The sequence below is a fragment of the Rhyacophila brunnea genome, unplaced genomic scaffold (genome assembly GCF_057557595.1).
Source record: "Rhyacophila brunnea isolate RB1 unplaced genomic scaffold, BYU_Rbru_1.0 scaffold_1, whole genome shotgun sequence".
Taxonomy (NCBI): Eukaryota; Metazoa; Arthropoda; class Insecta; order Trichoptera; family Rhyacophilidae; genus Rhyacophila; species Rhyacophila brunnea.
Window position 1 is genome coordinate 10,732,187 of NW_028232751.1, and position 15,969 is coordinate 10,748,155.

Genomic DNA, 15,969 nt, shown 5'->3' on the forward strand with positions numbered 1-15,969 from the left:
TTTATTTTTATATCAATAAAAACACATTTACAATTTAAAAGGAAAACTTTTTTTTTCATTATGTACATTCTTTACATTAGTGAGCCTATATTTTGTGACTGGGAAGACATATTTTCAGGCCAAGTGGCAGTAATATACAGAAGGGCCATGCCGGTCACCGCGTATCGAAAAATGCACTGCGAGCGTGCCCGCCGGCGCTGTAGAACAACTCTAAGGCAGGTCTTCTTTGCCGGTCACCGGTGACCCCCATGGCCCCCTGAACGTAATCCAATGCCGGTCACCGGTGACCCCCATGGCGATCAACGTGTTAAGATCTCTGCCTACGCAGTAGAACGATAATGGCGAACTTGCCGGTGAAAAAATGAACAATGAAAAATGAATGAAAAATTGAGGTTAACCGATTTTTAATATGTCCTGTCAAATAGTACTATAAAATGACAACATCGCGCCTTGCTTACTCTTGAAGAATGAGATTGGAGAGACAGTCAGCACTTTTACGTGTATGTATGTAAATCCGGTCCTAGTCGAGTCAGACTAAACATGTAAGTACCTACATGTAAATTTTGGTTTACAGACGTCTATCACGTGACTGAAGATGAGATGGTACTAGAGTGTCGTATCAGAGGACAGCCAGCTCCCACCATTACTTGGATGAAAGATGAAAAGGTTCTCTCACAGGATTCTCGTTATCAAATGAACTACCTGGCTGATGGTGTCTGCCGACTTATTGTGTACAGGCCGAACCCAAGTGATAGTGGAAAATACACATGTAAAGCGGAAAATCCTCTATGGAGTGATCAAATATCTCATGAAGTTCAATTTGCAGGTAATGAATTATCTCTATATAAAACTACTAGTCAAATTATTTATTTAATAGAATATTAAAATCAGTTATGTAAAATTTACCATTGCATATTTAACTTTGATGCCCATTCATTCGACTTGGTCTCCATTCCACTTGTATTCATTCAATCCTCAGCATCTTAATTCATAATATTGTTTAATATCGAAATTTCCATATTGAGTTATTTATAACATTGTTGTCTATATCATAAATATGTTTCAGGGCGAGACCATCACATGTCCACATCACCAATGCACTTTGAGACGCTAAGGTATGCTCGCGCTCAGCGGGACTCCAGGCGACCACACTTCTCCAACATTCTCAGTGACCACGCCGTTCCCGCGGGAGGCACCATTGCTCTCCAGGTAGAAGTTCGCGGTAGCCCTTCAGAAGTCATATGGCTTAAAGGAGATCAGCCTGTTATACCGACCGGTCCACGCGTCAGAACATTCGTTGACCGCGGTCTTTACACCTTGGCACTGTGTGAAGCTACAGAGGCAGAGAGCGGAGTCTATACCTGCCGGGCAGTAAATGCATTTGGCAATGTGGATACGGCAGCTATGATTCAAGTTCTAAATCCCGGTGCGTTGAGAATGGGAAAACCTGCTTTCATCGTCTCCAGACCAGATACTGATTTATCTGTAGGTGAAGGGGAAGACTTTGGTGTTTCATTACGCATCCAGGGAGATCCAAAACCAAAAGGTGAATTATTATTACTTTACTCTTCTTACATTTATTTATATCTGTATGCGAGGTAAACCACAGTAAGTACAAATTTTATGAAAATGAGTTATTACCATGTAGAAAAAAAAATCTGTTGTGGGTATCAAAAATAACTAAAAACATAAAAAAATATTTAAAAACTAGATAGAACCAAAAAAGAAATAATATCTATTATGAAAAAATGTCGACAAGTAAGTTAAATCTTATTAATAAAAAACAGATATTTCAGTCGTCGGAAACTTAATTTTAGTACTTTTCGTATATAATATTCATAAAATATCAAATCCAGCTCCGTTTTTTGGTTAAATAGAATTAAACCTAAGCTTCATTCAATTGCAAATTCGTTTATATTCATCAGTCGTTATTTTTTTATATTCTATGACTATCTTTAAACATGTTATTTTATTAATTTTTATGACGTCAAGGACGTTTATTTCACAATTCTCTTTTTCCAATTGTTTATAACACAGTCTTCTACTTTCGGTGCCGTCTTCTATCGAACGTTGGCAACCGATTTGCAATTGCCACGTATAGAGGTTGCGTATACAATAGAATCTGCTTCTGCTGCTCTCAATCTTTCTCTGCATTGTGAGCTAAAGTAAATCATAATTCTCGTTGCGCAAAATACAACAGGCCTCCTATGTGTGATAGTAGCTATATGTTCTATTGACTTATTCCGTAGACTAGTTCAGGGATATGTTAAGATTTGTGAAACAACCAAGATCCACAACAGATTGTAGAACCAATTCATTTTGCATTGCAGATTTTCTGATTGCCAATTTTCCAAGGCAGCACTGAAAAATTCTTTAGCTTAATCTTCATATCATGAAAAATCACATAAAATCGGTAATAATAAGTCCTAATAAGTAAGTAATCAATACAAACCATGTATAAGTCGCCATTTTGATTTTCTTTACAAAGAGTTACCAGGAGCATATTCACATTTCTATAGTTAGCGATTCATATGTACTAAAATCAATCGGAATTTTGTCAAATATTATAATACTGGAAATTGGTAATTTACATACCATGACTATCTTTGATAATATGCATTTTGATACTACATTCACTATTTTATAATATTAATAATTCTTGTGATGTATTTTATCTACAGTATCCTGGATGAAGGGCATAAGAGACCTGACTGGAAGCTGGCGAGCACTGAAGGAACAGAGCGATGACTACGTCCGTCTGTCCATGAAGCGTGCGGAGCCGGCTGACGCAGGCACGTACTGCATTCTCGCCAGGAATTGCTATGGATGCGACAGAGCTTTCGTCACAGTTTTTGTAAGTATATGGCATACCAGAGTATATGACATTTAGGTAGCATAGTACTGTAAAATTTTTTGTTATAACAAACCAAAAGAATATAATTCACACTTAAACGGAGATTATTGTGTATCCAGAATCGTAATGCCAAGTAACACATAGCAAGTTTTACTGATGTTTTTAGTCAATGTGAAAATTTTAGAATAAACCTTTGTTTTATTTTTGAATATCATTTTTAGATGGAAACTTCTGAATCTTTCTTATTTCTCCAAAGTGCCACACTGGTTATTTTGATACGATTACCGACCAATATAATTTAATACCATTTAAAGATGTCGCTAGTTTCACACATCGTAATTTAATTACATACGGATCGAATAATAAATTCGCTGTTTGCGGCAATAGGATTATATTTATTTATTTATAAACGAATACATTCGAGAAAGAAAATATTTTAAGTAAAATGCAGAACAATAATAATAAAACAATACAAAACCTAACACATAATAAAATACAAATTTTCATTTAATTATAAATAAAAAAAAGTTTAGTACATAGGTACACAACATTATATAGGTTAATTTACTGCAGTCCTTGAGTACGTGAGTGGAAGTATTCAACATGACAATCAACACTCGAAATAGAAAATTTTACGAACCGGAGCGCTCGATAATTTTCGGAAAATATTAACATACAGTCGAACATGGTTATTACGAGAAGATGACCGACTGAATTTGCTCGTTATATCAGAGAATGGGTATTTTTAAATGAGCGGTCACATAACAAAAAAAGTGGAAAAAGTCGAAAATAAAAAATCTGAAAACCATCATAAAAATCCCCGAAACAAGCATGGCCTTCATAAACTACAAAAGAAGTTGTTTATTGTAATGAACGGTGGGAGGTACTTACGGACTTCACAAACCTTGGATTTTTCAACCATATGCGTAGATACTTTTCATTATTGTCGGCAAAAACAACAGTTAGGCAGGTACTTAGACACTTAACTAGTGTCATGAACGTAATCCGTCTCCGACGGCATCCTGTCCGATCGGATTTTATAGTTTAGGGTCGAAATGTTTTTGAATGATCGACACATTAACAGTATTTAGCTCGGTATATCCAATATGTTGCTCGTTATAACAGTGAATAAATGTATGGAGAAAATCATAAACAAAATGTTAACGAATGTTTCCTCATTACATCTGAGATCTTTCTATGTCTGAGATAGTAATAACCAAGTTCGACTGTAGTTGTCTAATTTTATGTATATTTAGAAAAATATGTGAGTTAGATTTTTGTTATGGCCTATCTACCTCAGACGGCCATATTATATTTTCCCCGAGATGGTGCGATACATTTGCTGATTTCATAAGCCCGGAACGGCGCTCCGGTCATTTTGAGCTATGATGACAATAGAGAACTATTCGAAAGATAATGAATTCTTGGTATTGATGAATGAATAAATTAAAAATGAAATGAATGAAAGTTAAAAATGAATGAAAGGTAAATAAACGTGAAAAACTTACGAGGCATGAATCTCAATGCAAGAAAATCAAAATATAATGCAATAACTCGTACCACCAGTTGGACTATTAGAAATTAAAAAGAGCTTCTTTCCATTGCTGTAATTCACAAAAGTCATTCTGAAATGTTAACAAAGTGAACGTAACTCAGTATACTCCACTAATATTATATAATAGAATTTATAATGTACTAGCGAGCAGTGCGGCCGGTGATTTTTTAAATTGTAATTTTTGAGGGTGCGCAGGAAACCTACCTTATTGAAAAATGAAATCAATTCGGCGTTATTTTTGATTTGACAAAACGTTATTGACATTTGGGAAATTACCTGTATATTTTATAATTTTAATAAAACATGTGCGAGTTACTTAAATCTTTATTGGATTTGTTTTAAGAAACGATTGCATCTCTTATAGTAGATAAATACCTCTTACTTTCAACGTAAGCCATCTTATTCTATATAAGTACATTATCTTTAGAAATTTGTACACTGAATGAATAAGGATTATTATGAAACTGCACTTTGTGAAATAGTTTTAAGATTTATTAGCTTATCACTAGAATTCATGAATTAATAATTTTCTATACCTATTATAAATAACCGACATCATTTCGCATTTAGTCAACACACATGATAATGAAATATTAATTGTTCGGAAACGCGGTAGTACCAAAATTATTTTTATCTTCATGATTTAATTTGCAGTACACATAAATCAAATATCTTACCGACATTCTATTATATTTCTTATCCATTTTAAATTTATAAAATAATGATTCTATTGTATTTAGTTCACAGGCATTTTACATACGAGATTGCTAAATATGATACTAAACATAATTTGAGCGTGAAGTCGCGGCGTGAAGTTGCGGCGTCTATAATAAAATAACAAACTATAATTCAAATCTGTAATTGCTCTCTACTCAGAACAATATGATGTCATTTTACCCGGTCGGGCGCTCGATATTCTGGAACTTACGCATGGCGTAATGATTAGCACGGTTTAAATTGTTTTATAATGGCTTTAGTTAATACTAAGCTTTGGGTTCATTTTAAGTAAACAAAATTATTGCCGGAGCGCTAACGATTTCAGCGAGGATGACGTACACGGTGCATAGTGCCTGTATTATCGCCGATTGGGAATGTGGGCACATCGGTTTGTGGTTTGCATTACAATAAGTGAGCGATAATATTAAAAACCTATGAAGAAAAAATATGATTTACGATGTTGAACGATGTTTCATAGCAATGCAAGCAGTGCGGTGCACTTGCATGATGTTAGACCAGCCGCCGCTGCTAGCGAGTACCCGGCATGCGTTGCAATGCCACTCAAAGAAATAAAGTGTAATATAAACGTATATGAATAGAAGAAGAAGAAGAACATGGTTCTACTAATTTAGAAACTCGCCAAAGTTTCATCGCAATCAGATGAATGGTATAGGAACGCATACGAATAGAAGAAGATGGTTGTACTAATTCAGAAACCTTCGCGGGTGTCAACAACTGACCAAAGTTTCATCGCAATGGGATGAATGGTATAGGAACCATACGAATAGAAGAAGATAGAATGATGAAGAAGAAGAAAAAGATGGTTTTTCTAATTCAGAAACCTCCGCGGGAGTGCACACAACAATTCACCAAAGTTTCATCGCAATCGGATGAATGGTATAGGAACCATATGAATAAAAGAAGATAGAATGAAGAAGAAGAAGAAGAAGATGGTTGTTCTAATTCAGAAACCTCCGTGGGTGTGCACACAACAATTCACCAAAGTTTCATCGCAATCGGATGAATGGTATGGGAATGCATACATACGGGACACACACTCACACAGACAAACATTTATTTTTATAATATATATTATATAGATCTTCCTAAAAACCCATCAGAACTATTTATTTATTTTTATCCGTATATTATTATCTCAATGTGTAAGTTATTGATAGTCAAGCCCTTTTGCTTTTGACCTACTGAATTTTAGAAAAATTTTGACGAAATATGACGATATATTTTGTCTTTCGTAGAATATTATAGTAAGTGTAAATCATTTAAATATATCTTCTGCTTCCATGTTTAGGTAAGACATAGAGCACGATCTGAATCTACTCCACCAGACTGGCAACACCCAGACCTCAATTTGAACTATGCAGACGTCTCGTACTTGAGAGGTAAGCAAATCTTTAATTACACGTTTGCAATCACTGCTAACCTTTTAATTACCACATTTATATAACACGTTAATTATATCTAATGGCCAACGACTCCAAACGCACCAGTCGCGGTGTTTACACTAAATGATAAAATTTTAAATCTCGCTAACCCATTCATTAAGTCTTTACTATCAGAAACAGCAATCTCATATTAAATTCACATTATTATTTATATTACAATATTATTTACTCCATTAAACTTATGTATTTCCAAGATTGAATGTATACAATATTAACAATAAATGTCTTAAATAGTATAAATTATACTAGATTTATTTTTGACTTATCAATGATTTATCAATGTTATTTGTAAATATAAAATTTTTATATTAACAATGGAAAAAAATGCCAATCCAGAGATTGTCAAATTGTAATCCCGAAATCCCGGGATCAGAATTTTGGCTCGGGATTGGATTCCCTAGTCTGGACTAGCCTTTAAAATACTTACATGATAATGTTCATTTCAGTTTTGATTTTCAATCGATAAGATCAATCAAATTCGATTTTCTCAAAATATATAAAACTAGACATATAATATATTATTAGGGCTCGAAATGGACCGGAGCGCACCGGAGCGCCGTTCCGGTTAATTAAATCCCCAAAATTATCTCTGTTTCTAACAAACTTGTTGTTGTCTAACAATCTAACAAACTTGTTTTTATAAAATATACATAAAATTAGAAAACTGTGTTAATATTTTCGAAAAATTATTGAGCGGTCTGGTTTGTAAAATTTTCCATTTCGAGCCCTGATTATATATGTATATCCATCGACCTATCTACTGTTGTTTGATTTATAAAAACGCAATTTTTTTGTATTGAGTACTTATTCCACTTTAATAAATAATTTGGACCGGTTTCCTTCGCCTCAGAGGGACATTTTCAACTAAATACATTTTTAAAACAGTATTTATCAAACAAAATCAAAAGCGACAGAAATAATATAACAATAGGTACATAGAATTATCCGTCCAATAACTTCCCAATAACAAATTAATTTAAAATTTATGAGGTTGGACATTAATATTTCATACTACATCAGGGGCACTAAACAAATTATTCTAAAATATTAACAAAACACAAAATATGAAACAATCAACACTTACAAGAACATTAATATCAACAAATATTTATCATTAGTCAAAATTCTATGTACTTATTGTTATATTATTTCTGTCGCTTTTGATTTTGTTTGATAAATAGTGTTTTAAAAATGTCCCTCTGAGGCGGACGAAACCGGTCCAAATTATTTATTAAAGTGAAATAAGTACTACGAAAAAAAATTGCGTTTTATTAAATCAAACAACAATACAATGCAGTTCCACCATGAATAATTGACAGTTGACACAATAAAAGAGACCTATCTACTCCCAAACGAACGAAATTCTATTAGAAAGTCTACGAGCAGGATTTATTCTTAAATGCTGCTTCATTAGTAAGGCCATAAAGATGTTATTAAAAATAACAGTTACATAAATATTTAATTAATATTTGTATCTGTGGTGATACTGTTTTGAATTCGATCTGGGTTTCATACCTCCTCGTGAATAAACGTGTTTTCTATGCATATGTATTATGTAGATATGTACCTACATAATAATTATAAAAACGTGATTAATTTTGAGCCTTGAAAAATAAAAATAAAAATAAAAATACCGAACTAAAATAATGAGGTATTTTTAAAAATAAAAGCTATTTACTTATATAAAAAAATCTAAGCCAACAATCTTGCCAATTCATAAATTTTATTTTTTTTCAATGTCAAAGTCTAAAATGAGTGACAATCCACAAAGAATTTAATATTGAATAAAATTTGTACCTACCTTTATTTTAATAATTATTACTGCTTTTGAGACACATATTTATACTTATATTCTTTTCCGATTTTGTACTTTTGTCTCACTGTGTTTCTTCCATCAAGTATTCCCCTCCCCTCCTGGCTAGCAATTGACCAAAGTTAGTTATTATTATCTTGTCATCTTCTTCTTTCCTCACAATTGTGGTATTTTTCTTTCTTAGTTATGTTAGTTCTCAATGCTTTTCTCTCCCATGTTAAATACGACAAATTCTGTCAAAGCTTACTTGAGAGCGCCCCAAGACTTGGGTATCTGCTCTTAAGACATTACCAGGCATAAAAAAACTGCTGATCAATTAGCGCACGCCAACCAATGTCTTGGGAGATTGCTCCTGACATATACTCAACCAAAGAACAGATTAATAAGATAGAAATGAGAAAGCCAGTTACCATAGATCAGGAATATAAAGCCAGTGTCGATTTACGACTTAATGACTGTCAGGCAATGCAATGTTACATATAAGTTTTAGCGGTTAATGCATATTATGATACAGATTACGTAAATATTGAAAAAAATGGTAAATCTTTAATACATGTTTAAGTTTATCAAATACCTTATTTTTGTGTTCCCTGATCTCGACGTTAAAGGGTATGTTACGATAGAGTAATTATGGCGACAACTGCGCTACGCAATCGAACGAAATTCTAAAATAAAATATAAACGTTCGTGAATTAAAGGTAAGTACTTTTAAAATATATATTTAATACATTATTATATTGTTTAATATTTGGTGAGAATTAAAAAATATGCACACGTAAATAATGATTTAATTGTGCATAATGTTTAAGTTCCAACGAGAAGAGAGTTCTTTTATTTTTATATGAAGCGTCAGGCATAATAATTTATTCTCAATCCGCAATAAAAAAATATTGTGTTACCCGCAAAATCAATTAAAACTGCTAAGTAGTAGATAAAAACTTAGTAAATTTCCTCGTCTACTTTCTGTATCAAATCGTAACGAACGTATATTTATTTCATAAATGAACGTTATTTCATTCGTCAGTGCGGCGCCCACTTGTACAGGCGTCCAGTTTTCCCAGTCTCGTTACGATATGGTATGCGGGTATGAATGCGTGACTAATGGTGGAGGGAAAAGCAAAATAATTGTAATGAGATGTAGCTGACGGGAAAAGGTTTGGTACAGGTGACGCTATTATAATATAATGGGAATGCGCTGTCAGTGACGCTCCGGAACATTACCTCGTTATGCCATTTTATTATGACGGTAATATCTTGTATTTTGTTATTCTATGTGAATAATAGTAGATCTATTAATCACAAATAATCACTTAGTGTCCACGCGAGATAGCTCCCTCCCGCCCACTTTGCACTGCAATCTCGCGTAGCTCGGCTGATTATCTCGAGACACATTCTAATAATACTTCCGTAGACAAATAGAATAGTACACTTATAGAATAGTACACTTTCTGCTCTAAATCCGGGAAACTGTGGAGGGAAAAAATGCGAACCACTTCTTGGCGGGAATGTATTTCAGTTGCATGCATCCGCACAGCAATCGCCCGACGCCCCCCTCGCGTTCGTCCAACATACTAAATAGTGTTGACAAATTCGTGCCAAATTCAGTACGTCCCGTGAAAAGGCCGAAAAACCATGGAAAGTCATTCCTCAATCAAAAGCAATAGTCAGTTGGGGTCAAGAGGGTTGGTGACCGATCGCGTTCTTTAACAGTCCGGGAAGTAATTAGGTACTTTACCAAACAAACGGAAATTCAAGATTTTCCAATTAATTTGGATAGTGGTTTCAATTATTTATAAATTTCATATTAAATATAGATTCGTATTACTAAATATAGGTATCTACTAACATTTTTCAAGTAAATAAAATGAATGCATAAAAATAGAAGGCTTCCACTGCGTAGACAACTGTTAGTAAAAAGGTTGATTTAAAAAAATAGTTAACTTTGATGACACATGTATTTACAATGTGTATTTATGTTAATACAAATAATACACAATCTTTACAAACTTGTAAATTACCGAAAATGAAAAATAGTCAGAGTAAATAAGTTCTATTCAATTTAATCCATAATAATTATGATATAATATACTGTTGTACCTACCTATTATTTGATTGAGGTGATGTTTTAATTACTATTCAGTAATTAATTATTTCAAACTACCTACTTAGTTTTAGTATTTAAGTTCATCATAAATTATGAGAAATGGGTTATTGTAACCCCTACAAAAATGTGTAGATTGACACATTCAATAATAATGGTATTTAAGTAAACTATCTACTCAATAATTAATATTAACTGTACCTACATAATTAATATATCATTTTAATGGCATTAACTGTCCACTAATTGTTTCTAATGGATTTATTAAAGAATTTTGACAATTTTCGAGCGTGATTTTTGTGATAACTAAATAGTAATTTACAAGTGAATCAAAATGAACGCTGCTGAGAATTTTCCGGATCCGTGCTTGAAGAAATCATCGTCTTTGACGGAGCTGAGAGAAATCTGGCTGGCAAGGAAGTGTTCAATAACGGACTTCCTCAAATATCTCATAGGACACCAAGGTACAACATGATCTTATGATGATATCGATTACCCGCTTTGGCCCATTCAAATGTTGGTACGGCGGCAAGTATAATTAATTAATAATGTTTAATTCGATCCGAACAAGTTATTGATACACATAGTAAAAAATCCAAGAAAAAGGTTTCAGTTTTTGTACGTGGAACATAATGATGAAGGTGTAAAATTTTATAAACTGAAATACGTACATAATCAATGTCTACATTAATTTATTCTTTAGTAAACAAAATCTGGCTGGTTGAGTTCATTTACCTTTATTCGATATTTTGTTCACATCACACCATAGTTCAAACGGGAAGTTTAGTGAGAGGTAATTAATTAATTAATAACAAATAAATTAATTAAACTATATGAATGACAAGCATCATGCGCAAAGTATAATGATTTAAAATTCAGATATTAAATAAAAACTATTCGCCTGGGCTCTAAATATTAGAGCCTAAACTCTGCTTATTAATTACATCATCCACTCCTGTCTGAAGATCTTCCTGAAGCAACGAAGTCAACGGTAATCCATTCGCCGAGAGACTTTTTCTGCTTACCAATTTATGCTAAAATTCAATTTTTTGACGTTATTCTCCTTTAGGCGCCTTTGGAAAATCAGATTAGAGTCAATTTTTGGCGTGTGACATGTAACACATAATTTATTTTTTCACACAAAAAAACACACTCGATTGGATTCGAACAAACGATTCTTCGTTTATCAGCCGAACGCGCAACTATTACGCCACAGAATGATACTGCGATCGTGTCGATGATACAGTATAATATTATAGTTTAGAATTGTTCCGTTGCTAGGCAGCGAATTTATTACTGTCGGCCATTTACAATTCCTTAGGTAAACAAAGTATTAAACGTCATAGTGGCAGTTGTTACTTTAAAAATAAAAACAACGATAAATAGTTATATAATTTAAGTGTATAGAAATAAACCAACGGCGTTCCAATAAGCGGTCCTTTTTCTTGAGTGTGTAATTTAACAAGATAATTAAGAGCTATTCGAAGAATCTAGTTTATCACCAGTTTTGTTTTTGTTTTGTTACGCCAAAGTATAACTTCTAACGCGCGTACATACACACACCGATTTTTTTAATATTTAAACATGTTTTCATTCATATTCCAAAACATACAAATCAATAATTCTAAAATATATTTGACATATTAAGTAGACACGTAGGTCAAAATGGAGATTTTATGGTATTTTTAGAGCATAAGCCTGGACATTGATGACTGCATAAAGTATTTTTATTACATAAAATAGTATTCTTCTAAACCTCTCGATCTAATGTTTAGAATATAGTCATATTTCAGTACATCCATGTGCAGTGGTGTTAAGATTTTATGGGTTTATTAATTTTTAAACGCATTTATAAAACCATTAATAAAATTGTTGTTAACATTATATAGTGAAATATTTACGATAAAAAATATATTTATAATCTCTGTGATCCCAAATTTGACAAGAATTAGGCATTTTCTTATTCAAAAAATGGGCACGATTAACACATTTGAAGATAATTCTAAAGTTACTAATTATAAGCTATGTCTTTGACATTTCAAATTTAATAAACATCCTATGAATAATGATTGTTTTATAATAATTATTGACCTAAGAATAAGGTAGTATTTTTTTTTAAATACGCCATTTCTATTGTCATTTCCCAGTGGTTAAGCTACAACATACGGCCGTAGCCATAAATTGACAAACGATAACTGAAGTAGGGAGTAAGATCATGTTAACGCGCGTGTTTGAACATGTACCTAACTGAAAAAAAAACGATTTTTTTAAAATACTTTATGCAGTCATCAAATCTTTAAAATAAATATAAAGGATAATAAGGCTTCAAAATTATATAAATATATTATCTACAACGTTTAAGGAATGTCCAGGCGTATGCTCTGAAAATACCATAAAAACTCCATTTTGACCTACGTGGCGCACGTGGGCCGTTAAGAGAATACCAGAACAGCTGTGACAGTCAGTTAGCCGTCTCTTATAAATGTTACTTACGTGACTTTTATTGTATTTAAATAGGTAGTAAAAATAATGATAAAATAGTACCATTTATAAATTATTGAAATCTGTTCGCTTTGATCGGTCGTGGAAGATGCATAATTTTGCCATGACTGAACAAACAATAGTAATCAGATTCAGCGTTGACAACTAATTTCGGTACAGTTCGATTATGACTGTCGTGAGAAATACAGCGGAAAAAAACATTTTGAAAATACCCGATATACTCGATTATTTGTTAGTTTGGGTTAGTTTAGGTTAGGTTAGGTTAGGTTTGGTTAGGTTAACCTAACAAATAATCCAGTATATCGGCTATTTTCAAGTTGTGTTTGCCGCTGTATTCCTCATAACCGAACAGTACCCATTTTTCTACTAGGTTACTTTATCATTTATAATCATATCTGATATATTTTCGTGGACAATGGAAGTGAGGTATCTTTATAAATTGAAATACATTTAATTGTTTCATAATATTATAGGTTTCAGACTCGCTAAAATTGATGACTATTGTACATACTGTATCAATACTTAATTAGCGTAGATATATTGTGGAATTACATCACCTCTCTCCAAAACATTGCAACGAAGATCACTTTGTTAGTTTCCTTCAGCAGGCTCTCCTCGTTGCATTTGACCCGACACAAGAGTAGATTACCGTCGTCCTTCACATTTGCCACATGAGACGTCCTCATCAATTAAGGTGCCCAACCTTTTCATTACCGTCCTGCATATTTCCAAACATTTATGACATTATTGAGTTATCCTCTGGGAAGCAATTCGATTCCGCAAAACTCTTATAAATTCGTCCTAGACTTGGGCTTTTATGTGTCTTTATGGAGTAAGCGTCTGAGATCATTCAACTACTTCTTTCCCTCAACGTTAGTGGCTTCTTCTATTCATGCACCAGGAGGAGCGATGGCAATGAGTTGAGGGAATCGACCGCAGGCATCCCACGTGTATAATTATTATCATTAATTTCACGGTTCACGGAATATTGATATAACCAACAATCATGGCGCCCACAATGGGGGGGGCTGACAGGGCTCTATCCTAGAGGCCCGGGCTCAAGGGGGGCCCGGTGTAGGGGGTCGACCAGTTAAATGAGATAAACACACATCTTAAATTTGTTATAATTGTAAAAAAGTCGCCCGCGGTGCTATTTTATCTCGGGGTTATTACCATTTTAAAATATAAGGTTGTGCGATGCTATTTTTGGTTGTTGTGTGTTAATACTTGACAACTCCATAATTCAGTGTTAATAATTCGTTAATAAACACACTGAATTTTATTTGTCCTTGAAAACTATTTGGAAAACGTCACTGTAGCGCGTCTGCCTTTAAACTTAGCGATAGATGGGGGGGCGTTAAAAATTCTGGCCTGGGGGCCCGCTTCAGGATGTGGGGGCTATGCCAACAATATTGGCGCGTCCCTGCAGATTTGTGAGGCCTTCGTTCAGCAGTAGATTGATTCAGGCTGATGAAGATAATGGTGATGATAGTTATAAAAGCAAATTTAAATAAATCTTGGCAATTCGATTATTCTCACTAAATAGGAAGGTGTTGTTTTATTTATATAATAGTAACATTATTTTCTACAAGCTTTCCCATCTGTTTACAAGTATTTTGTTTGAATGAAATAGTTTGCCATCTCGTGAACAGGTTATCAATTTGGTGTCGTGTCACTGTCAAAATGTGATTGTCGATTGGTGAACGAAGTTGAATAGCTTTCGCGCCGACGAACGACTTAAAAATAGTTACGCAACATTCCGTTCTCTACTGTTGAGTCACACTGCACGAGAATAGATTCTCGGATCTCTTACACGACACCAACGTGCAATACCTTGTATGTGATGTTAATCAGCTGTCTTCGTGTTGTCTTGCCTTTTTAGCACCAGAGGAGGAATGGAACGGGTATTTGACTTTTATGAATGATTGCCCTCACCTAATCATACCTACCAATATAATAAATATAAAATAAACAAACAATTAATGTGGACGGCATTCATGATCCTGGGGGTGTCTAGATTTAGGGTCGTCATATTTTGAATAGTCATATTAGTAATAGTAAATTAAAATGTGTTTTTTTTAAATGTGTATTTGAATCCAGAAGATATACCGAATAGCATGCGCTGTTAATAAGCCTTTTCGGAATTCGGCCAATATCTACATAGGTAGGTAGGGGAAGGGAGGGAGACTTGATCCCCGCTTTATATTTGTTGTTACAACTTTTCTCCTACTGTGATTGTAGTAATTCTTTATAACCTATTAGTTGCAAAATTTATCTAGGTATTCATTTATAATTCACAAAATGTGGATAACTGTTTTAAAAAAAATATATTTAACAAATTGTAAGATAAGGGAAAAGTGATCAAGTCACCCCCAATGAGGGTGACTTGATCACTACATATGGGAGATTTGATTAAGGGGATCCCACATGTATGATAGTCATAATCATAAATAATACCTCTAGTAGTTATTAAAAGAAAATATTTTATTGACCTTAAATTACTCTACATAATAATTTATACTTTTAATAATTAAATCAAGGCACATCTTCAACACTAAAATTGCGAAAAGAGACTTGCGGAAAAAATGAATTCGCTTGCTCATAGACTTCAAAATTGGTTTAAGTAGATTCTTTGCAATCTGATATCTCGCTACATCACCTATGTTTTCGACTGCAGGCCATTTAAATGTCTTGTGGTCACGTTTTCTGGCAAATTTCACTTTAAATCTCTTTGCTGTCTGATGCTGAATCTGCCCAACGTAACGATGTTAGCTTCTTTTTGTGTGAAATAAAGTTGACAATTAATTATCCAATCATAGATGATAGACCGTACGCTCAATGTCACCATCGCCGTCTGATTCGCACTCTGTTAAAAAATCAGCTTCGAGGACTCGTCACTTAGGTTGTAAAGAGAATCAGGCGATGGAGGAACGGAAACATCATCTTCCGATGAACTCGAAGAAT

At 33.6% G+C, this 15,969-nt stretch overlaps 1 protein-coding gene across 2 annotated transcripts in view; it reads left to right on the forward strand.

Moving 5' to 3' along the window:
* Window positions 1-15,969, forward strand: part of LOC147079460 (uncharacterized) — a 179,382-nt gene that overhangs the window by 92,892 nt on the left and 70,521 nt on the right. For both annotated transcript variants that reach the window (XM_085941231.1, XM_085941235.1), the window contains exons 9-12: window positions 575-826; window positions 1,067-1,546; window positions 2,682-2,854; window positions 6,436-6,526. In XM_085941231.1, coding sequence (XP_085797357.1) covers window positions 575-826; window positions 1,067-1,546; window positions 2,682-2,854; window positions 6,436-6,526 — 996 coding nt within the window. The remainder of the gene's footprint in view (window positions 1-574; window positions 827-1,066; window positions 1,547-2,681; window positions 2,855-6,435; window positions 6,527-15,969) is intronic.